Here is a 23,953-nt window from a genome sequence, read left to right on the forward strand (position 1 = left end):
AATTTTACAGGAAAGCTGCAGAAAATCCTCTTTCCTACAGGCCACCCCACATGGCAGTTCCTTTATCCTGTGCTGCCTGCAGAGCTGTCCTACTCTTTAATGGAACAGACAGCAAAGAGCTGGATGCCCTCAGCACTCCTCCTGCTCCCCCATCTCCCCACCCAGCTACTGCTGCCACCCTGCCTGGCCACCTCCTCCTTTTCTCACATGGAATCACAGAATCATAGAATTGATTGGGTTGGAAAAGACCTCAAAGATAATCAAGTCCAACTCTTGATCCAACTCCAGTCCCTTTACCAGATCATGGCACTCAGTGCCACGGCCAATCTCAGATTAAAAACCTCCAGGAATGGGGAATCCACCCCCTCTCTGGGCAGGCCATTCCAATGCCTGATTACTCCCTCTGTAAAGAATTTTTTTCTGATCTCCAATTTAAATTTCCCCTGACAGAGCTTGAGCCCGTGCCCATGGAGACACATGTTCTGCTGCAGCAGCAGAGAGGCAAGACAGCAAGGAAAGTGAACTGTCAGAGGACTTCTTCAGAAGGAACTGGGATGTGAATACCATCTTGCCCAGGCTGATAATTACCAAGAAACAGCAGCAGACCTAAATCACAACTGGGTAGGAGGTGGCCCTAGCCCACAAATATGACAGTCCAAGCAGGTTCCATTCAGCAGCGTTTCTGCTGTAACAATATTATTGCACTGCAGTGAAATATTTTGGTCTCACTCCAGTAATAACCAAGGCAGGCTGTTGTTGCTCTGGAAGAAAAGTTTGCTCAATGTGATGGAAGCAGCCACTGCCTACTGGAGAGAAAATTCAGCAGAAATCTCTCTTTGTTCTGGGATTCTGGGCTGAGCCTTGATTTCCCTCCCTGCTGTCAAGAAAAGGAATACTCTGCAAGCAGGATCTTAGCACAGACAGTGGTTTGAATATGTGTTGCCTTGGTTGGCACACAGCCTGTTAAAACAATTAGATATTTTCTTACAGACCTTCTGGCTTTACTCTGAGTTAGACAAATTCACCTCAAACAAAGCACAGAGTGCACATCAGATCTAGCCAGAGTGCACAAGTTTTATTACTGGAATCTACTGGGCATCTTAGAAATCCTGACACTGCAGCCTTAGAGTAGAACATAAATAATGAAAATATTTTGATAATTATAGACTATCAAGCAGGAAACCTAACAGAACAAATTTAGGCATTCAAATGCACTTCAGATGTGTGTGCATCAGCCCTTTGGCAGCCAATACAGTGAAAAGAAAACACCAAGAGCTGCAGAAACAGAATGTAGACAAGGCTTAGCCAGACAGTGCTCTAAACTCAACTGACTTCCTGGCTTGTCACTGACACTGTCACCTTATAAAGCAACGCTGGGCAGCAATTAAGTGAGGGTCTTATTCACCCCTAACTCAGCCAAGGAAAAGAAATGAATGAGCTTTCCCAGGTTGCAGCAGTTCCAGATTGCCTCTCAAAGGGCTGCATCAATTACTGTCACTTGTTTGTCAGCAGCGTGCCGTGATTAATTGGCGGGACCCACATTTTCCCGTGCCTGACGTCAGACACGGCTCTGCTCCCCCATCTGCTGCGCTGGTGTTACCGACCAAAACGTTCCACACCACGGACCTTGTCAGGGATGTATTAATGTCTCACAATGGGCCCAAGCTAAAACAACTTAAAACCTTGCAGATTACCTAAATGTGCTGAAAAGAGAGATGTAAAGAGAAGGGACTGAGAGATTTAGTAGAGCTGAAAGCTGAGAGGCAAGAAAGAGCAGCAGACTATGTTTTCTTCAGCAACACGAGGATGTTGTCTTGGCAGGATAAGGGAAATTGTTGTCAGCATTAAAATTGGAAGTTTTTGTCATTAATTCAGAAGAAGTAGCACTTCACAAAACCCCTGAGACATGTACAAAGTAAATTGTTACTTAGCAAGAAGGATATCAAAACCAGTCTTAAATTAAAAGCACAGCACAGCAGGACAGCAAGACGTAAATGGCCTGTACTGTCAAATATAAATAATATCAAACACAGCTATCAGCACTTCCATACATGTCACAGCAGGACAACAGGATCTTCTTGGATCCAGGAGTTGTGGTTGGTGTGATCTCTGCCAAAGAATGGCATAAACTACTTCAGCACCTCCCGCTCTCTCTGTTTCTATCTGCTGTTTCACCACTGATCAGAGCAAGCTCCTGCCTGTCCCTGCCCACAGGTTTGCTGGCCCCAGAAGGCAGGGCCCCACTCCTGTGGTGCAGAGCCTGTCTGCAACTCTCAGGTGCCATCAGCACCTTGGACAGTGAGAGCAAACCGGCAACCTGTGTCAAAGTCCTGCTCAAGAATTCAGTTTTCGTGCTGATTTTTCAATTCCTAGCATTGGCCCCACACTGTACATCTCTCCTTTCCTGTCCTTTGACTGTTGTGTTTTACAAGATCCATCCAAAAGGCTCTCTGCAGTGCCTTCTGTCGACACAGCAATACTGTCTGATAGTTCATTCCACGCTAGCAGAGTTGTTCTGCTCCCAGCTGTGCACTCTGAACATCACACACATCTTTCTCATAGTGCTGTAAAACATTCAAACCTGCACTTGCTTAAAAACATGAAGTGTGGCCTGAATTTCCATTTTGATGCATTATTTACTATATCCCACCTTGCAGGCTTACATACTGTAATCCTCCTGCATGCATTCAGCACAGGAGTGATCCATGGCCTCCAGCTTTGAAGCAATTTACTCCTTCTGCACACACAGCAATGTTTTAGACAGAAATTATTTGTGGCACTGGCAAAGTGTTCTGCTGTAGAAGGCTCTGATCTGCTCACCTTATGACCTTAGGAAAAGTTCCCAAAGCTTTGAATAAATCAGTGGTATTTCATATGCCTTGTCATTACCTCTCAGTTCATGGTTTCCTGAGACAGTCAAATTTGAAGAGCTTTTATATTCAGGAAGGGAATGAATGAGAACAACATGGAAAAGACTTGGAAGCTATGCCTGATAAACAGTTTAGAAATGGAGCAAAAGAGCTCCCCAATCACAGGGTAAAGAAATTCTTTTAGTCAAAAAACACATTCAGAAGAAATGCACAAGGATCCTACAACACAGATGCCCCTTTTTGTTCTAGATAATGCAAATTAGTCTTAAGATCATCACAAAGACCTGTAGTCTCAAAACCTGGGTAATAAAAATCTACAGTATTTAATACATTTAAAATCCACAAGAGGGCAGGCACATGGGTAAACTGATTAATGTAAAGAACACATATACAGCAGATAAAAAGCAGCCCAAGACCCTGGTGTTCTGAAACCTGTGTGGTTTGGTTTGGTTCTGTTGTGTGTTTCTTTAAGGAGAATTTGGCCAGAGGAGGTTTTCATCCTTTCCAATGTAAAGGTGGAGCTGATTTGCCTTGTTCAGTCATTATGGAGACTTAATTCATATTCATAACATCTTTCCCACCGTGTTCCCATTCTGATCTGTGCATGTGCACTCACACATGTCAGCTTTTAAACTTATATTGCTTGTGCCTGAGTAAACAGTGAACTCCACAGCCACACACTTGTATTTACTATAGCAATTTCTCCTTCTTACATGAGTATAAATCAACTTCCCAAGGCAAAATTAAGGAAGTACAAGATGAGAACAAGAAAACATTTTACTTTTTCTCAGAGGATACATCGCCAAAATCTACAGCAGCTGTGGATTCACCCAAGGTAAGCCTGAAATGGAACACATACACAAGGATTCATCCCTGATCTATTTTGCTGGGTTTCTAGAAAATATTGTTCTTTATGTCTGGGCCTTCTCAAAATATGGCATGAGGAATGCCAAGATGGTAAAAGAGTTTATGTAGCCAGGATCTGCTTTCAGAAAAAGCAAAGGCAAATGCCACAGCCAATCTGAGTGCACAGCAAATATGCAGCTCCAGATTCTTTTAGAGCAGGAGCCTTCATAGGTTGTTTTTATCTTTCTGAAAATATCTCTCGAAGCAAAACATTTAAGTATTTACCCTCTGTTGACAAAGAGATGAACTGTGGCTAAAATGCAGACCATCTTTGAGGAGCTGCCAGTAGCCCATATCCTGAGCAGACCCTGCCAGACTAATTTAGGAAACAGCCCTGTTAATCATAGGAAATATGTAATTACAGGGTTGGTTACTGACTGGGCTTTTATATTCACAAGGGAAGTTACCAGCAATTATGAACAAGCCTGCCGGGGAACACACACATGTTGAAGTTTTTAGGTTTAATAAATGTATTCACCTGACTAATAACTTGGCACAATGATCAGTGCTGTGCTCAACAGTAACAATTTACAATCAACAATAAGGGCTCCACCATCTGACTATGAATTTCCCATTTCTGGAAAAATTTGCTTTGTACCATTGAACTGGAAACTGGTTGTTTACTGGCTGAGAGCTGTGTTTCTGCTCACTGAGGGCATTTTAGTACTGAGTGGCTAAATATCGTCTTCAGTTGTTAGTCTTGTAAAAGAAATCCAATCATGAGCTAATCCTAAAAGACAGAGATACACTAATATACATAATAAAGTCCTTATGCTGATACAACTAGGAAAACAGAGCCCTTTTCACCATCCTTGGTGACTGGTAGTGGACTGAAATTGCAGTAGGGTGGTAGTAGTTTACCCCTCTGGTTGAGGGACACCCTCTCTGCCAGCCCCCAGTGACTCACTGAGTGGTGTTCAGTTTGGTGGTGGCACAGAAGGCCTAATTTCTATAGACAGACCTTTAGAACCAGGAAAACATTTTAAAAAAATAAATTCATATCATAATTTTTTTCTACACCAATCCTCATGTGAATTCCAAGGCCACATTCAACCTTTTTTACTGTAACTGCTGATGAGAAGTACCAAAGCAGGGAGAAGAATCCCTGCTCCCAGCCACCCCTGCTGCACTGTACAGGAGTGGGCAGAACTGCCACAGTTTTGGTTTGCAGGGCAGTACCCCTGGCCTCAGTCACAGCTCCAACAGAGGGCTCACTGAGCTCAGAGTCTTTTGCTACATTAAGAGCTAAGCCTTGTCCTGTCATCCCACACAAGTATTCCGGGTGTGGCTGAGGGGACACTTTAGAAAGGGAAAACCTCCCCTGTTTGGCTTTCCAACAACCACCCTCACTGCAGAAGAGACTTCCCATTGCACTCTTTTGAGAAAGACTCGTGGGCCAGGTCACTCAAAGCTGCAGGATCTTCTCTCTCACACACAGGGTGAGGTACAGAAAGCAAAGCCTAGGAAGAGATGTAGCAGAAGGTGTCCCTACACGTCCCAAGGTTGCTCAAATCAATGGGAAAGTTCAGGCCTTGGAACCCTCTGCCCAAAATAACTGAGAATAAAACAACCTTTTCTTTCTGTAAAAGCAAAACAGTAGAAAATGTCCTCTTCATAAACTGTTGAGTGTCATCTGGCAAGATTTAGTTCCAAACCAAGCTCTGGGCTTAATACAAGGAGAGGTAGCAAGCAGCCCTGGTTAGAAACAGCAAGCTCCAATAAGCAAACACAAATCAGTGTGCATCTGTCTTTTTGTAAAGATTAGTGTAGTCTTAATTTTATAATTCATCCTCCTTTTACATTTTCTAGGTTGAATCTGATTAAGCAGCTATTTTCAACCTTGGTTTTGTTATTCAAAGGTTTTTAATAATTTTAATTGTTCTGATAAAGGAAGAAAACAAACTGAGAACTGTAATTAAAGTTTTTCTTCCATGCCCAGAGGGCTTTTATTATTTCATCTCAGCAGATTCAATCCCCACTTTACCTACTATGAAAATGAACAAATTGCAGACAGATGTAGAAAAACAGTGTAGAAACCACTCCTTCTGAGTTTTATCACAGTATAATTGGCCTGTGTTTAAAAAGTCAGACTATACCAGACAAAAACATTTAGGACAAGATATCATTTTATGAAACAACTTCAGTACGTCTTGTCTCGCACAGAGGATTTATGATCTACCTTGAATTTGGCAGATGAAGTTTGTTAAAGGATATTTTAAAGTCTGAGGCAGTGTTAGTACCAAAGAGTTAACCTGGCTGATGCTGCAGTGGAGCTCTCAAATCCAGCAGCAACATTACCTGTTGTAGCACTTCCTCCTAGTTTTGTTTGAACAGCTGCTAAACTGGAAATGAACCTGGGGATTTAAGGGCTTACAGTCTTTTCTTTGTAGAAGGATAAGAAAAAAAACCACCAAACCCACAAAACCCCCAAACATCTTTTATTAATGGTTCTTTTTTGCTGAATGTCCTTCTCAAAGAAAACCAGGAATGAAAACAACCTCTCTTCAATTATCATTCAGCAAAGAACAAAGAATTTGTTGCTTTGCATGCAACAAATGCAATGAGAAAATAGTGAACCAGTTACTCCCAGTTTACCACTTGCTGGACTTACCCTGATGCTGTACAAACATGCCAAGAGACCCTTCCATCCCTTCAGGGATTTTATAGCAGGAGGTTATGAACACATGATCAATGATGTTTGAAGCACAGCTGCTTCACTGCATTGCTCAGGAGCTGAACCACCACAGCTGATCACGTATGTGTGATACGAGATGCCTTGTGGGAAATTTGTCTTGCATAGAACCAATACAACTTATTAAGAAAAGGTTATGGGTTTGTTTCACTGTAATTTGTCAGGGTTTATTTAAACAAAAGAAATACCAGATTGAAACCGAGACAGTTTCTGGTTGTATTTGTACAGAACTGAGTTCCTGCTTACCAAGATGTCCTAGTAAGGAAAATCTAAATAATGGAAACAAATTCCAGAATTAAAACTCTACTGATTTCCAGAAGTGGGCACAGAGCCCTACAAAAGTGTGGTCTAATCTTTTTGTTCCAGACTGCCTTTTATATATCTGACCTATATAACAGCCTGTGCACATGCACACATTCCTGTTTGTGCAAGGCTGGTGAGATCACACCCTTTCAAAAACCTAGGGGGCAACTCTTCCTACTTTTCTCTGTCTTAAATTGAATAATAATGACACTTTCCAGGCAGGCATCAAAACACATCCCTGCAGACATTTCTATCAACAAGCCAAACACTTTGTTTCTCCCCCTCACTATCCAGATTTTTCTGAGGTGCTCAGGCCCTGTGCAGTGAAGGAGAACCAAGACTTTTTTCTTGCCTGCCTCAAATAAAGTGTCAGAGGTCTTTGAAGAATAACAGCACTGGCCCTTACTGACACATAAGCACAGCATTAAAGGTTGCAGTTTAAAACAACATAAAATGCCTGGCACATGTAAACTTACACTATTTCCTCCTTTACCTGATTTCTACTTAGAACTTGATACTTCAAATTAAAGGATGCATCAAATCCTTCACAGTCATACAGACAAACCAAAATTCTAACGTTAGAAAATGAAAGGATATTCATCCTATTAATAAACTGTATATCACCTTTTTGCCAAACATCTCATCAGAACTAAAAGCAGAAGGAGCTACTGAGACTGAGATGGAGCTCCCTCCAAGAGGGGCCAATTGTAATGGAGAAAATAAAGAGAACAAATTGAATGTTATGATCTGCACAAAATTACACAATATAGGGGAAAAACCCCAATCACAGCCCTCTAAGACGGCAGTGACTACTTCAGGAATCTCTCTCTCTTGCTTTTCATGTTGCTGTGCAAGGCACAACTTACTGTGGAAAAGCCAGTGTTTTAATAAATGATGATGAAGAAACAAACCTACAAGTCCAGCACTAAAAATTCAAAAATTACTTTTAAACCAATGGGTTTCAACTTACCATTAGTCAACACTGGGTGAACGTTCTCTATTTTTCCCAAAGGAACACGGAGTGGGAGTGTCAATGGAAATTTTTACAGAAAGGAGTGTTTGCTGCTTTGCTTTTTTCCTTTCTCTTTCTTTGGTTGGTGCCTTCTTTTTTTTAAAGAAAGCTATGATCAAATAGAAATATATTGCATCATGGTAAGTCTGTGTTGCATATAAAAGCAATTACACAGCCCATGAATTCAGTAATCTGGAACACATTACCTCTGACTGTGAGAAACCCAAGGCCCTCATGGAAAAAACAGGGCAGTTCTGGCCATGGAAACACCTGCAGGTGCTGAGCCAGGTGCAGGAGCTCAGACAGATCTCCTGCTTCAGCCCAGAGGGAAAGTTCCTTCAGGCCATCATGGAAGGGACACTCACCTGGAGTGCCTTCAGCCTCCTGCACCCACTGCTTGTGTTTCCATGCAGGTGTCACCTCCATCCTGTCTATCCCTTGTTCTGCTGAAGCCACTGACAAGGTCAAAGCCTCAATTATTTAACTGTTGATTACATACAGCACAATTGATCCTAATATAGATATTGTAATTTATCCAGAAATAATTAAAACAAACAAACAACTAAATTCTGCTCTTAAGTTATTGACTTTCAGCATTTAGGTATTTCTCTCAAAGCAGTTATTAACCCTAAACATGTAACAACTTTGCAGCAAAGATCTCTGGCAAAACCCTATACAAAATATGCAAGTACACTAAACCATCCTCTTTTTTCCCCAAAAAAGGATATTTTTGGGTGTTTTAATAGCATTGTCCCTCAAAAACATCTTACAAAAACTTCACATTTGAATTCTTCTCTTCTTTTTAGGGTTTTTTTCCCTTCTACTGTTCTCTGTGCCTTAGTTTGTATCAACCAAACAGAAAAAAGAAAAATACAAAGACAGAAAAATACAAAGAACTGTAGTCTTGGTTTTTCTAGGACCGAATCCTTCATTTCATTGATGTCAAAAAGGCAAACAACAATAAAAAAATAAAGTCACCTACCCCAGACATGTCAAAAAGTCACCAACCTAATTCTCCTTGCAGATAACTAAGAAAATACAGCTAAAATGCCACTACACATCTCAGTATATGGTACTGGCTGCTTTTGCTACCTCTCTTCTAAGCAGAAATCTCCCATGTGACACAAGATTTGAGCAGAGTCTACCGTGAGATAAAGAACTCTGCTGTACATTTCAGCACAAACTTCCCTGCTGCACTTCAGAAAGAAGCTGAATTCTTTTCCCATGAGATCTAGGAGCAAAATGTCCCAGTGCAAGATCATTTTATAAAACACTGACAGGTCCAAAATGAATATGAACAGTTTGCTAATACCAGCACATTAATATTAACTGCTGATAACTCAGGAATTTCAGATGCCATCCCCCTCTGCAGTTACAGCTTTACTGTCCTGTTAGATAAAGTTTTCTTGGTTATCTAGTTGGTACAGGAGGGACTGTGGGAACCCTTTGAAGAGTTTTCTGCAGTAAACAACTCACTGATAATATGTAGAATGTGATTGTTACTTAGCAGTAAAGAAATATTTTTCCCAGTGCTTGTGAAAAAAAATAAGATAAAAAAAAAGGCAGCTAAGTGGGATGGAGAAACCCAGGGCATCTGATTCAGTAGGAAAAACACCCTGGGAACCAGCTGTTCACCAGAAATAGAGTACATGTTAACTCAGCAACTGTAGCTGCTGAAGCCACTCTGTTCAGGTGCCTTTCCACTTTCCATTCCAGTGATGGGCATGAACACAGCACCTAAACTGAACTGCTCAGAGTCTGCACGTCAGTCTTGTGTCAGGAAACCCAGGAGAAACAAATCCTGCTCAATCCCACACAGGGATATTTAACCCTGACAGACTCCCACAGTTCCTGAGCTCATACATTTTGGCATCTCAAGAACTGATTCAAGTTAATGACTTTCATACAGCAATGAGAAAGCTGTAAATAAACTGAGACAAAATCATGTCACAACGAAATGCAGAACTATGATATGAATAAAATAAGTCTGGATGCAATCACAACCAATTCAAATGACAAATTCTGTGTGGGTTTAATTTAAATAATTTTAATGGAGCCTTGTGGCTTAGATATAGAAATACAGTTGCAGACAGCCAAGGATTCAGTTGCAAGTGTCCAGGAGCTCCAGGTAATGCTACAATATTGAAGTTCCTAGGGACGTAATTAACAAAGAGAAGTTTGCTTAAAGCCTTTTTTTTATGTTGTTTGGTTTGGGTTTTTTTCAAATAAAGATAAAATTTTCCCCAAGTTCTTTTATCTTCAACTTTTTATTTTCAAGTTACGTTATAAATCATGTGAATGTCTTCCTTTGGTGTTTTTCTACTAGCATTTTTTTTAAAAGTTGGAAAAACAACAATGTGAATGCATTCCAGTTGTTTCTCCTGACAATTCCTACTGGCCAGGTGAAAAGTCTGGAGCTTGTACATGTACAAGTGCATCACTTTGGATCCAATCTTCTCCCAGAGACCATAATTAGCTGTCAGTCTCCCCATGGACGTTTTCCATGTGCACTTTGAGGTAGTCATTCCTTGTAAACTTCTTGTGGCAAAGCTGGCACTCCGCCATGGGCCGGTTGGGGTTGTGGGTCAGCTTGTGGCGGATCAGCATCTTCTTCAGGCTGAAGGACAGATCACACACCTGGGGCAGGGAAGGCAAGACACAGCCAAATGAAGCAGGCAGACCTCAAGCATGTTTAATATTCCTCATGTGACAACACTGAAGGCACTGCCACACATACCTGCACTACTTAGTAAATCAGCTAGTCTTTGGAAGAGTAACTCCTTCAGAGAGCACCTTAAAGATCATTATTCTTGTTTGCTGGGGTTTTTTTAAATCTATTGTTCTGTCTGGGATGGAGAAAACTGTGACAAAACATCACAGGCCTCTGTTAGTTGGACCTCAAATGAAATATTTCCTTCCTGACCTCCAGAATGACATCTGAGCTGGCTCAGCTACAAGCAGGGAGCAGTGAGAATAAAGAGGCTCCGAAGGCTGCAAGAAAGGTTAATAATTATTATAAAGGAAACCTTATTGTTCCAGTCTTTCTCTGCCTGGCTAAGAAAATGGGAGACATCTGGCAAACGAAGGTGAAACTCTTTTGCTTTATTATCTGGTGTGCTGCTTCCCTTCCTCCACCGCCCTCCGAGCAGTCTGGTTCATTCTCCATTTGAACACATGGATGGAGGGATGAGGGACTCTGCCAGGCTAAAGCCAGCACTTCCCATAAAAATCCCTCTGCTGAAGTTAAAATTCAAAACATGAAAGGTTAAGAACAAGTTCAGACAAGAAAAGTTAGAATCAAAAGCTAAGGCAAGACATCAACTCAGCTGAAACCATGCAGTTATATTGTCTTATTCTCATTCCATGAAGTATATATTGTATGCATGAATTTCCCATGAAAAGGCAAAAAAACTAAGGAAGTGTGCTGCTGATTTGACAAATGAAATAGGCAAGACTCATATAATTAACAAGGCTTGCAATATTAAAATTCCAGGTTAATTCCAGACAAAAATCTCTTTCATGAAGCAAAAAATCTCAGGGAACCCAGGACAATCCCCCTTTAGAAAAATGAAGCTTTTAAAGTCATATTGGTATCAAACTAATGCAAATGTGAGTGATTACAGATTCCTTTGGGAAGTGAGACAGACAACTAGAGCTGACTACCCAAGCAGATAACCCTGACCTTCAGTGCATGTATTTTATGTCAATTAAGGCAAAACCATCCAATGACCATAAAAAGGGCAATTGCCAGAGGCAAGTTTTTGTACCCAAAATGTTTCCTTGGACAAGGACACTGTATGTGCTGTTGCAATGGAACATTTTTGGGTTTATGACATGATGTAATAATGAGGACTGTTATACAGCCACTGTAACTGCCCAGCTTTCCCCCCCCACTGTATAATTACCTCTTTCAGACCCAAACAACAGCCACCCTCTTGTTATGTGTCCTCCTGTTCCCTCCAGGCTCCAGCATGCTGTGCTACCTTCCTTCTTCAAAACCAGCATGGAATGCAGAGGATCATTAAAGACATGGCACATCCTGTGCTGTGCTTAGGTGTAAAAGTTTGGGGGAATTTTTTAAGAGTTCACTCCATACATCAATTTTTTAAGCAAGACTGGTATTTTGCAGATTTACAACCTCTTGCTAATGTGCCCTTGAAAATCTAATCCATCTCTTCAAAATGATCAAAGTTTTGATCAAGTAGGGAGGAGGCACAAGACTGACATTTGAAAGTAAGTGTAGGGTCAACTAGAGGCAGAGTGGAGAGAAATACTGTATTGGACAGAAACTAGGACAGGCAGCACTTGACCCTTCTGCCCCCAAAAAGTAATCTGTTGTCTCTGAGGCACCTGGAGTTCAATTGGCCTTCCAGCAAAAAACAGGCTGGTCTTGAGAGGACAGAAATCTAATAATCTAGGAAAAATTGCATTCTGTACTTCCACATTTCAGTTAGTCTCACTTTCCTATCTTACATGTATTAGAATTTTCATCCTAAAATGGGAATATTCAATTTCCACCACTATCTGTGGGATGCAAGAACTTCGAGACATGAAGTTCTGTAAAGGCTTTTTGTTGACTGATAAGACACAGAAAGAGTCACATAAATAAACTGCAGCACCTTCACCAAACAGGGCACAAGGACCAGCTGCATGTGCAACTCAGTCCTGTACACATAAATAAACTGCAGCACCTTCACCAAACAGGGCACAAGGACCAGCTGCATGTGTAACTCAGTCCTGTAATGCCTGTTCCATGTGCCTGAGAGAGTGAGACAGGAAGACGTGGCTTTTATTTCTGATTATTTTTAAAGCAAAAACACAGCCTAAAAATTGGTATGGGGTACACCAGAGTTCAGAATTTGGGAAAGCTGCTGCCATGAATTACCTCTCTAGTCACTATAAGAAAAATAACATCTCCACCTTTCCCGAGCAGAATAAAAAATTGCAGGTGAGAATATTTGAGTGCAAAAAGCAAACTGAGTATTGGGTAGCCCACAATAAATGTCTCCCATAGGTACATTTTTCTGTAATTGTCCACTACTGGTTTCCCTGTAACTTCTACTAAAACATCTGGTAATATGCAATGTGCAAGAGAAGGACTAGACACAGATTGCAGCTCTTTCTAGAAATGCTACAATCTGGGAAAGGACAGTTCTAATTAACTAATGAGGAAAACTGAAGCAGGAAAGTATGTTTTCATGCAGTTCCTACTTTTGATTAAAGAAAGGAAAAAGGAAAAAAATAGAACCACCGTAACAAGTTAGTCTGAGAAAAGCACACTGTGAATCCAAGAGCAGGGAATCTTGGATCCACAGTGTGGGAAAAGCTGCATTTACACTGCAAGCTGGCCAAGAGCTGATACACAGTACAGCACTCTGAAAGCTGAAAAAGTTACTGACAGTGATGTGGAGTTAGAGAAATCCTCAAGGTACTATCTAGAGCCAGACTGACATTATCCCAGAAGGATACAGCAAATCTCCTCACTTGGAGACATCAGCAAAATATTTTAGCCCAACTTTTTCATGGATTTAATATCTTTTCTTCTCAATGAAATGACATCAGACTACTCATTAAAAACCAGAACAGTTGACAGACACTTGCAGCTTTTCATGCCAAGTTGTTATTCCAATTCTGCATCTAATTTTAGAAGTTTCTGAGCAAATTTACAACTGCTCAGACTGAGCCATGTAGGACACAACTGAAAGCTGGTAGTCTTGTGACTGATCCATTAGGAGCCAGTATCACAAAACAAAGTGCCTGTACTAACTCCATACCCCATTCTGATGCCTTCCCCTAAATCCTTGAGCAACAGCTTCAGTTTTGGCATTTGCTAGTCCTGAAAGACCTTGTTTCCCACCAGTTTCTGCACATTCACCCTCCCCACTACCTCCCAAAAGCTGAGATGCCTTGCACAAATGGGGTATGCTGGATGAGAGATACCTGACAGTGATCTATGAACTGTAACATGAGAGGCTCCATTTCAGCACTGCAAGTGTGCACAGCACCCCACACTGCTCCACTGAGCCAGCCTGTGAGCAGATGTGGAAAATATCAGACCAGATTCCACCAGAAACTGGAAATATTTGTGTCATTCAGATTCCAGTAATAGATGTGATACCTTTTCCTAAGCTACCTTTTCATAAGCTACTCTCCAACTCGGGCGGTCCCGTGGTGTAAAGGAGAGCACTCTGGACTCTCAGTCCCAAGGACCTGAGTTCGAGTTTCAGTGGGACCGCCCCTGGCAGTAAATGCCTCCCTGCCATCCCATCCCGTCAGATCTTGGATGCTCAGCAGGATCAGCCCCGGTCAGTATCAGGTGCTGTGACAGTCCCGAGGACTTCCCTGTCACTGTCCAAGCTCACTCAGCTGTGGCAGATGGACCTCAGGACTTAAACGGTGGAGCCAGTTCTGCACACGCTGTGCCTCACCCAAAACATCCACTGCACAGGCTGGAAGGGCACACCCACGTGGGGAGAGCCCTTCCCAAATCTGCCTTCGTGAAGTGTGGCCATACATACATAATCTCCAGCTATTAACCTGTCGTACAATTTATGCAGGATCACAATGAGTGTGAATTTGTAACTTGTAACATCCAAATTACATTAATAATGGTGAAAACTCTTATGGGATCCAAACTCATAAAAGGGTGTGCAATGCTCTTGGCAACCGAAGAGGGTACACAACATTCCCCGCATGGCCTTTCGTTAGCTGGGCAGCCACAGGCCACAGGAAGTGAAGTGCTGCCACAACCAAGAGGAACAGGGCCATGGGCTCCGGGAACACAGAGGGACACAGGGACTCACGTCACACTGGAAGGGCTTCTCCCCGGTGTGGGTCCTCATGTGCTCGTCCAGCCCCCGCTTCTGGCTGAAGGCCTTGTTGCACTCGGAGCACTGGTAGGGCTTCTCCTGCGGGCAGTGACAACAGGCAGTGAGAGTGAGTCAACACAGAGCCCCGGCCACTGAGGGAGTGGAATTCCATGCTGCGTGGTGCAAGGTTTATACTCTCTCTGAGGGATTACAGGCAGTGAAAACAACAGAAAACGACTTTCAAATGATTAAGTGAAAGCTGGGAAAGCTGTGGCCTGACAGTTTCCACTTCAGCACCCACTTAGGAATTAATTATCTGTTCTAGTCCTTCAAACCCACCCATTTGGGGAGTCTGCTTTTTGTCACGTGAAAGGTACAGAAAGGTAAAATTCCAATGTATTTTCCTTTATCCTCCACAAATGCTTAAAGCATCCAGACAACTAAGATTATCCACAAAACTTCATGTTTCCAAGCAGGGGAAGAGGTGAGAGGAAGAGAAGGTACAAGGAAAGCTTGTGGTAGAGAAAAAACTTCTTTTGAGAAGTAGTGACAGAAGGTTAATCACATATCCACTGCAGAATCTCAAAAGAAGTGCAGATGGCAATGAAGCCATCTGTATTTTTATTAGAACTATTGGCTACCAGCTACTGTAACACATCATGTTATAAAAGCTGCAATCTCACTGACCTCAAATAATCAGAGATACATAAGGAAAACCACTTATGTAAAGGTTTGTTTTCTTTAAAGTTCTTCCTGAATATAGGAATTTATATAAGGTGTAATTCCACCTTGTTCACTAAAGTTATGAAAGAATAGCATGGAAATCAATACTTATATAAACCAAACATTAAAGTTAACATTGTGGCACTGCACATGGCCTCATGAAAATTTTAATGCTCTAGAGGCACCTTTAGTTCTGAATCAACTATGCTTCTTTCATCCTACTTTTTCCTGTGGTCTTTGATTCTGTATGGCTTAAGTTCTGAAGAAGGGTATTGTAGGCAAAGGAAACACTTTTTACAGAATTAAATTGAAGGTAATGACTGAAAATCAATAGGCAATAAAAATGTTAAATCTATGAATTAAAAAATAATAGGCAGTGATCTTAAAGTTCTTTGTTCCAGTCTGACTCTTTAGGTCAGCTCTTTGGAGGCTCAGAGACCTCAGTGGAGGTGAAACCAGTTCTTCATTTTGGAGTCCCCTTCCATGAGGTTTCCTTGAATCCTCAGTATGGAGGAAAACAACAAATTACCTAAAAAAGATCTGAACTGATCTGTAAAAAAGGAAAAAAAATAAATCCTCATCTAGACCAAAAGCTTCATGTCACAGGGAGCTTTGCTAGACTGACCACAGACTTCATGGAGCAGGATGGCATTTCTGAAGGGAATGGATGAATAAGTGCTATGAAAAGCAGGCTGGTGCAACAAGCCCTTAATTAGTTTTGCATTGTGGTTAACACAAACCACATTGCTGTGAGTTCTTCAAAACCAGCCTTTCTCTGGGTAGGTTGGTCCACAGAGAGCACAAAGTGGAGTATATGCCGAGTACATCCCAAACACCTGTGGAAACACCCACCACTGAAACAGCTCCAGGGGCACTCACTCCCTTTTATCAGCTGGTTTCTCAGGTACCTCCAGAGCTGACCTTTTATCAGCTGGTTTCTCAGGTACCTCCAGAGCTGACCTTTTATCAGCTGGTTTCTCAGGTACCTCCAGAGCTGAGCTTCTATCAGCTGGTTTCTCAGGTACCTCCAGAGCTGACCTTTTATCAGCTGGTTTCTCAGGTACCTCCACAGCTGACCTGACTGACTACTTCACAGTCACATGGACTGCAGGATCCCACTCTGGAGAAGGAGCCATTATTAACTCTGGGAAGCTGAAGCCACAAACCTGGGCTGTCTTATCTTCCCCCAGGTTGTTTGGCTATTTGGATTGTTCTCTGTGGCAAAAAGGGTGTATCCAACCGTCCCCTTGGCATTCACATTCACATATGTAGTGCATGAAACACATCCAAAGCTTTGATCTAATTTTAGATCCCTTACATCTGTATATTCCAGGCAGTTCAGCAGACATGACTCTGATTCCCACTATCCTCCTCTCCCTCCACTCACATCTGTGTCTGTTCCAGGAATATCAGTAGTGCTGTCCAGAGCAAAACTTGGCCCTGAGTTTATCTCCAGAGAAAAAGTATTTTTTTGTTGTTGGTTTCAAAGAAGACATTTTCAGAGACTGATTTCTTCAAAACAAAACATGCTGTGCTTTTCCTTTTGTCTCTCCTCCTTCTCCCCCTCATAGCAAATTTCCAGTGCACAATACTTGGAGAAAGTAACATTTGTAACATGGAAAAGGTGATGTTTACTTGGCATAACCATCACTGCTCTAAACTTGGAGAAAAAAAAGAGATAAAAAATATAGCAATAGGTCTGAAAGAGTGAATGCCACCTCAAAAGGACAGCAGGGATCAATGAGATTAGAAGGAAGCTGGACACAGTAAAAACATGAAGCAAAGGGAAAAACCTGCAAAGTATCAACAAAACAGGAGCTCGTTGGGAAGATCATCCAAGTCTGACTGGAGAGGAGTTTGCAACTGCCAGCACCATAAATCTGCCCTCTGCTGAAAGAGCATCTGCCAGGCCATGGCTGTGGTGGCAGCAAAGCCACAGGATGACATGTGTTTTCTTTTATTGATGATAGAAATGAAGAAAGGAGCAGGGAGAGCTGCAGAGACAGGATGTAGCTGATACTGCAGTGATTTATATCAGTTCTAAGCACACTAGGTATAAATAGAAATACATAGAACAGGTTTTATAACCTTCCACCCTCGAAACAAGGAAAGGCCAGCAGAGCCCAAATGCTATTCTGGAAGGTGCTTTGCTGTTAGAGGGGTATGTAACTCAAAAGCTCCCGTCTCTGATGACTTTCACTTCAGTTTGGTAAAACAGAGACAACCAACATTTTAACAACCCCAACAAATAAAGCAGTGCCTGCAGTACACACTGGTGTGGCTGTGGATGGCTGAATCACAAACCTGACACCTCAGATTCTGTGCAAGTTGCACTTTGCAAGAGAAAAACCTCCCTCAGAGCCCTTCCTTATGCAGGTAAAACATGAGTGGCTTTGGTAGGAGTGCCTCCAACTCATTTCTTCAGTCTGAACTAAGAACTAGTATACAAGCTCAACAGCAGCAAGGAGGTAAATATAATTCAGACACTATCATATCCAAATAAATCATAGCTCAAGATTGAAATAAAAGAGAGTTAAGATCAGTTCTAGCAGCTCTTTCAAAGAGCAAGTTAAAAGTGAGCTGAACTCACACTCAAGAAACCTTATTCTTTACTTGTTTGGTTCAATTAATTTATTATAGTGATTGCAGATTTATACTACTCAGAAAGTGAACCGTTACCTTCCAAAATGTTACTCAATAATCCTTTTAACACCAGGATTTTAACTGACATACAAAGTACACTGAAAATCAAAGACCTACCTTGCATCTAAACCTCCCAAGGTAACTTCTTTTTATTTTACTGAATTCAGCAGATCTGTCTGTGATTTAGTTCAGAATTTCACACATTGCATGTTTCTGGTAGATCACACTCCAACATCTAAGCACACGCCAGAACCACTGGGATCTTGGTGTGAGAAATACTGACCACGTTAAGGTTCACACAACCAACAACTTGCTGGATCTGTGTTTTCAACATGATGTTTAGAAGTTCAGAAAAAAGGAAAAGCCTGTAAGATCTTGTATCACTTGTAAACATTGACACTTGTGACATGAATGTGAGAAGACACTGCCAGACATGAATAACCATGTTACGAACACAAAAAAATATATTTTTTTCTTTGCATTATCCTGTAACAAAGCTTTCCTTTGCTCCCAGAAAGCCTTCCAATGCCTACTCATGAGATGCAGAGACAGCAACACTGTCTGCTTTCAAACTGCTTTTTATGTGAAGACTTTGGAAATGTCTGTATTACTCTTAATAAGAATAATTTGCTGCTACATGTATTTGTATTATCACTTGAACAGAGGGTTAATAAAAAATTGTTCAAAAAAAAATCAGCAAAATTGGAAAAACGTGGCCTAGACTGAACAAACAGGACCAGACATGCAACAGTAAAATAAACTAGTCAGATATGCAGCTACCAGGAGCTGATTTCTCAAACATAAACCTGGAAATCCTACAGCTTTGCTAACCTGCAAATGCAAGAAATCAACTTACAATGGGGAGGGCAGTGACAAACACAGACTGCAGGAAGCATCACCTAAAGGGCACCTCGGGCACTGAGGGAACAATGCTGAGTTTAAGTCTCAGGCTGCCAAGTATTTCACATCAACCCTTTGCTTTGTGAATTTTAAGCTATTTCCTAATTCCAGTAGCACTTTGTTTCAATCATCCCTAATTATTAACGTTGATGTGTCTCTCAAACGACACTCAGGAGCTCTACAGTCCCTGTACTCAGGATGTATCAACACTGATGGCCAGAGCAGGTGCAATTCTGCCAAAATCCCCCCTAAATGTGAGCTCAGCCTGCAGGTTCAGGGCCTGGAGTGGAGCCCAGCCAGGCTCACACAGGGCTCACCATGCATGGAACACCAACTCTGATGAGAATCTACAACTCTCCAGAAGTGGTGGGGATTTCAATCTTATAATGATTAAAACTCCATAAAAATCACTTTACAAGTACACATTTCCTCAGTTAAGAAGTAAAATCCTTTAAAAAACCACATTTCTAATAATTTCAATTCCAATTTCAACTTTTCTGTTGAAACAACTGTGAAAGAATTTTGGCAGATTTAAAGAAAAAAAAATACTTTTATTAGAAATGACTAATGTTTTTGTTAGAACAGGTCTCAATTAATTCAGTATTAAGGGTATTGAGGAAAAAAATCTTCCTTTTGCAATAAAATCTGTAATAAAAAGAAAAGCACATATCTTCACTGAAATGCCTGCCAGAAAAAAAGTCTATTTCTTACAAAGTTCCACTATATGTAATTAATTGGACTTTACCATATCATTAACTTCCCATTTTCCACAGTAGTTCTGCCTATTTGCCACCTATAATCTAAAAGGGGTTTGTTTCTTTGGGTTTTTTAAACTGCCAAGGTCATTTCTGCTTTTAAAGATTTAGTGAAGGAGGGTTTATTTAATCAGCCATGATGAAAATTAAATAGATGTTCATCTGCCCCTGGAAAAAGAACATTATCAATACAGAGAAAGTCCATTTTTACTCTGTGGGGAAGGGGTGATCATCAGTCAACATTCCATAAAAAAGTGTGAAAATATTGGTGCAGTGGGATTCAAACCTTCTGTGTTCTGTGTACAAACACAGATTCCACAGGCAAGGAAACCACAGCCCTGGCAAAGTCATCATCCTCAGGCAGATGTTTGGGAACTCACTCGTATCTCACCAACAGGGAAATACAGATAAAATCCAATATGGAACAAAATTCAATCAACACTTCATATTATTTCATTACACACTGAAAACTCTATTTAGTATCCAAAGTAATTTTTTTTTGACAATAGCCTTGTATGCTGCTTCTGGAACACATGACCCTTTCCCAAACTTTAAGCCTAAATATTTCCTGGGAAACACAGAAAAAGCAAAATTATGTCATAATTATCAACATTTTTGCATTACGTTTTATTTATTATTATTTGAATATTCTTCTGGGTTAAAAAAGAAAAGGGGGGTTGTGTTAAGTTCCAAATATCTATCTAATCTATCAATCTGTCTGTCAATCTATCATTCATCTCTCATCTCTCTCTCTCATCTCTATCATCTCTCTCTCATCTCTCTATCATCTCTCTATCATCTCTCATCTCTCTCTCATCTCTCTATCATCTCTCTATCTCTCTATCTCTCTCTCATCTCTCTCTCATTTCTCTCTCTATCATCTCTATCTCTCATCTCTCTCCCTATCATCTCTATCATCTCTCTCCCTATCATCTCTCTCCCTATCATCTCTCTCCCTATCATCTCTCCATCTCTCATCTCTCTGTCTCTCTCATCTCTCTCTCTATCATCTCTATCATCTCTCTATATATCTCTCTATCTCTCTCTCTATATCTCTCATCTCTCTATCTCTATCTCTCTATCTCTATCTCTCTATCTCTCCTCTCTCTATCATCTCTCTATCTCTCTCTCATCTTTCTCTCATCTCTCTCTATCATCTCTCTATATCTCTCTCATCTCTTTATCATCTCTTTATCATCTCTCTATGTCTCTCTCATCTCTCTCTCATCTCTTGCTATATCATCTCTTTCTCATCTATCTGTCTACCATCTCTCTATCTCTCTCTCATCTCTCTCTCATCTCTCATCTCTCTCATCTCTCTATATATCATCTCTTTCTCATCTATCTCTCTATCTCTATCATCTCTCTACCATCTCTCTATCTTTCTCTCATCTCTCTCTCTCTAATCTCTCTCTCTCTCTCATCTATCTGTCTGACTGTGTAAATATACACACTGGCCAAGCATTTCAAGTGTTACAAGTGAAGTGAGATGCAGAGTTACAAAAATATTTTTAAATTACCTCAGAAATGTGCAATTTGAGTATTGCAGCCATCAGCCTTCCACCCACCAGAAATCAGATTTTTAAAAACTAGCCATAAAAATTACATATATCTACTCTATGGAAACAAGGAATGTGCACATCAAGGGATGCAAAGCCATGTGCAAAGGGCTGCCACTGTCACTGTTTTTTTGTTTTCTTTTGTTTTGTTTTTGCAATAAACCCACCATTTCAGAATAAATCCCTAGCAAGGAGCTCGAGTTCCCTGCACTGTGAGGGTTGGGGCTCTGCATGTCCTTCCTCCAACCTGACAGGGCCTGTAAACTCATTTCATCAACAGCTTCGAGGAGTTCCCCATTTATGTTTTCTAGGCTGTTACATTTCTCCTTCAGGGAAAAAAAGGCCAACCCCTCAAACCATGAACCAAACACATCTCCTTTCCTAGAGACAAATCAGCACTCTGGTGACATTTTACTGCTGGGGTGGTGTTTGCTCCCCTTCCCTCTTAGCAGGGGTTTGGATAACCCTCCCTGCTCACCCCAGAGCTGGGGCTCACACCTGTGGCCACCCAGGCTGTGCTCAGTTGAGCAGCTGCCAGACCTTAATCAACTTTCTACAATGATTTTTCCAGCAGCTTTCCCTGACCCACAGCACCAGGTTTGGCATTCAATCCCACTGGTAAAATACATCTAGATTTAATCTCTACAATGACATTTTCCTTGTTGAATGTCACAGTACTACTTTTAAGCTACTTCACAGTTTTTCTGGCCAAAAGACCAGACACTTTTTTCCAAGATATTTATGACGAGGGTGCAATGGTTGCATTTATTTCTACATTGCTAGGCTAGGCTGACACAAAAATATCTTTTGCATTTATCTGTCTAGTTCTATTTAAATATTAAATAAGTGTGAAGAAGAAAGTTGGGATGTGCAAGATTACAGCAAAAGGCTTCAATTTTAAAAATTACTAGTAATGTTAAGGTTACTGATATTGATTCTTGTTACCTCAAAGTGATATAATATTTATGTGGGGATAGATGAACATGAAATGCCAATTCCATCTGAATGAGCTTCACTGTGACATTTTGGAATAGGAGCAGCACGACCACAAAAAGAATCAAAACACCCAAGCCAAGGCCTAAAAGATCACATTGTGCCTGCATATTTCAATCCTACAGCATAACTGTGAAGAGGACCACAGGTCTGCTCAGCACACACACAAAAATAGAACTGAAATGTCACCTTCCAGCATTAATGATCAAGACGTTGTAATATATGGAAACACATCACACTTGGTTTGAGGGGGTCGTTGTTTTTATTCAAACTGTGTGACAAATCAGGAAAAAATCAAATTTGGCACTGTTTCAGAGCTTGTTTACCACTCCTCCCACACACAGCCAGAGAATTTAGATGGTCATGGAACTTCTCCTGGTGCAAACACGGTAATGTGGGACAGGAACAACAGAAAAGAATTTGTAGCACTTCCCAAAGTGATTTAACAGGTGGAAAAAAGGAGGAAGGACTAATAACATGGGACCAGCCTGCTCCTGATGACCCAGCAGGAAGCACTGCACTAAGTACTGATTACTTCTAGAGTTTGGGGTGAACCAGCTAAAACTTGATTTAGGGCCTCCAGTTAATACACTCAAGGTTGAAAGAGAGTGGCAGAAAACTGAACAAACATTCTTGGTCTTACTTTCACATATCCAGAAAGCTACTCTGGATGTGAAGAGCAGTAACTCCAATGTCCCCCTCCCTATTCCCCAGTAGACACAGAACTCTCTTGGTGTGGCCTCAAGGCTACCTTGACCTCTGTAACAGCTCCCAAGGAACTCCAAGTAACAGCCACAGTTTACGTCTAACTCTCTGTTTGATTTCTTGTGGTGGCTGGGCAGTTAGGGAAGCACAGCCTCCAGAAAAGCTCACAGTGACTGGAATTTACAGAGGCAGTAAGAACCAAAGCACTGGGTGTTGAAGTTTCAGTAACAGTGAAGCATTTACAGGACTGTTTACTCAGCAAACAAAATTAATTTATATCTGTAAACAACCACAGGTTAAAGGAAGAGGTTAGTACTGCTATTATTTCAACATGAAAGAAATCAAACACAGAGAGAACCAGAAGGTTAGTAAGGGAGTCATAATTAGAATGTCTAAGTTAATGACTTGAGTCTTTGCCTCTTATTTTCATAAGTATAAAAACACCTTGGTTGGCATGGGCTGATTGCTGCACAAACAGCAATTAATTGCTTTTCACCACCCCTGACTCACAGGCAATCCTCAGGTAACCATAAAACCCAGGCTACCCTTCCCTGGTGAGGGACTTACCCTGGTGTGGGTGCGAATGTGCATCTTGAGCCCGTCGTTCTTGCTGAAGGCCTTGTCACAGTAGGGACACTGGTAGGGACGCTCCCCTGGAACAGCAAACACAGCAGAGCCCACAGATACGGCCTCAGTCAGGACGGCCTTGCAGCACAGCCCTTTGTCACATCAAGTACTATTTTCTGGCCTTCTCTCCCCACTCTGCCCAAACAACAGCAGATCTAAGCACTGAACACATTACAAAGAAAGGTCTGCCTGGGCAGGATGCAGTGCTGGAGCCAAATATTCCCCTTTGCTGATTGATTTTGTACTAGCAATATATGAATACACACAGACAGCCTTGGGGAAAAAATACAGAAAACAAAAAAATCACACCTAATGCCCTTGCTCAAACCACATTCTCCAGTGATTTACACATGGTCACTTTTATGGTTAGGCATTAACTGCTCCCAAATATTTCTTCTATTTCACATCTGGTCATTATTAGAGGCCTCTGGTGTCAGAATCCCAATGAAATAGAAA

General features: G+C 41.3%; 1 protein-coding gene across 2 annotated transcripts in view; it reads right to left on the reverse strand.

Annotated features, from left to right (window-relative positions):
* Positions 1 to 9,819: 9,819 nt before the first annotated feature.
* Positions 9,820 to 23,953, reverse strand: part of PRDM5 (PR/SET domain 5) — a 58,859-nt gene continuing 44,725 nt past the window's right edge. For both annotated transcript variants that reach the window (XM_071555070.1, XM_071555069.1), the window contains exons 14-16: positions 23,438 to 23,523; positions 14,587 to 14,691; positions 9,820 to 10,420 (exon numbers count right to left, since the gene is read on the reverse strand). In XM_071555070.1, the coding sequence (XP_071411171.1) occupies positions 10,256 to 10,420; positions 14,587 to 14,691; positions 23,438 to 23,523 (356 nt within the window). In that variant the 3' untranslated portion in view covers positions 9,820 to 10,255. The remainder of the gene's footprint in view (positions 10,421 to 14,586; positions 14,692 to 23,437; positions 23,524 to 23,953) is intronic.

Source organism: Pithys albifrons, chromosome 5 (assembly GCF_047495875.1).
Source record: "Pithys albifrons albifrons isolate INPA30051 chromosome 5, PitAlb_v1, whole genome shotgun sequence".
Classification (NCBI taxonomy): Eukaryota; Metazoa; Chordata; class Aves; order Passeriformes; family Thamnophilidae; genus Pithys; species Pithys albifrons.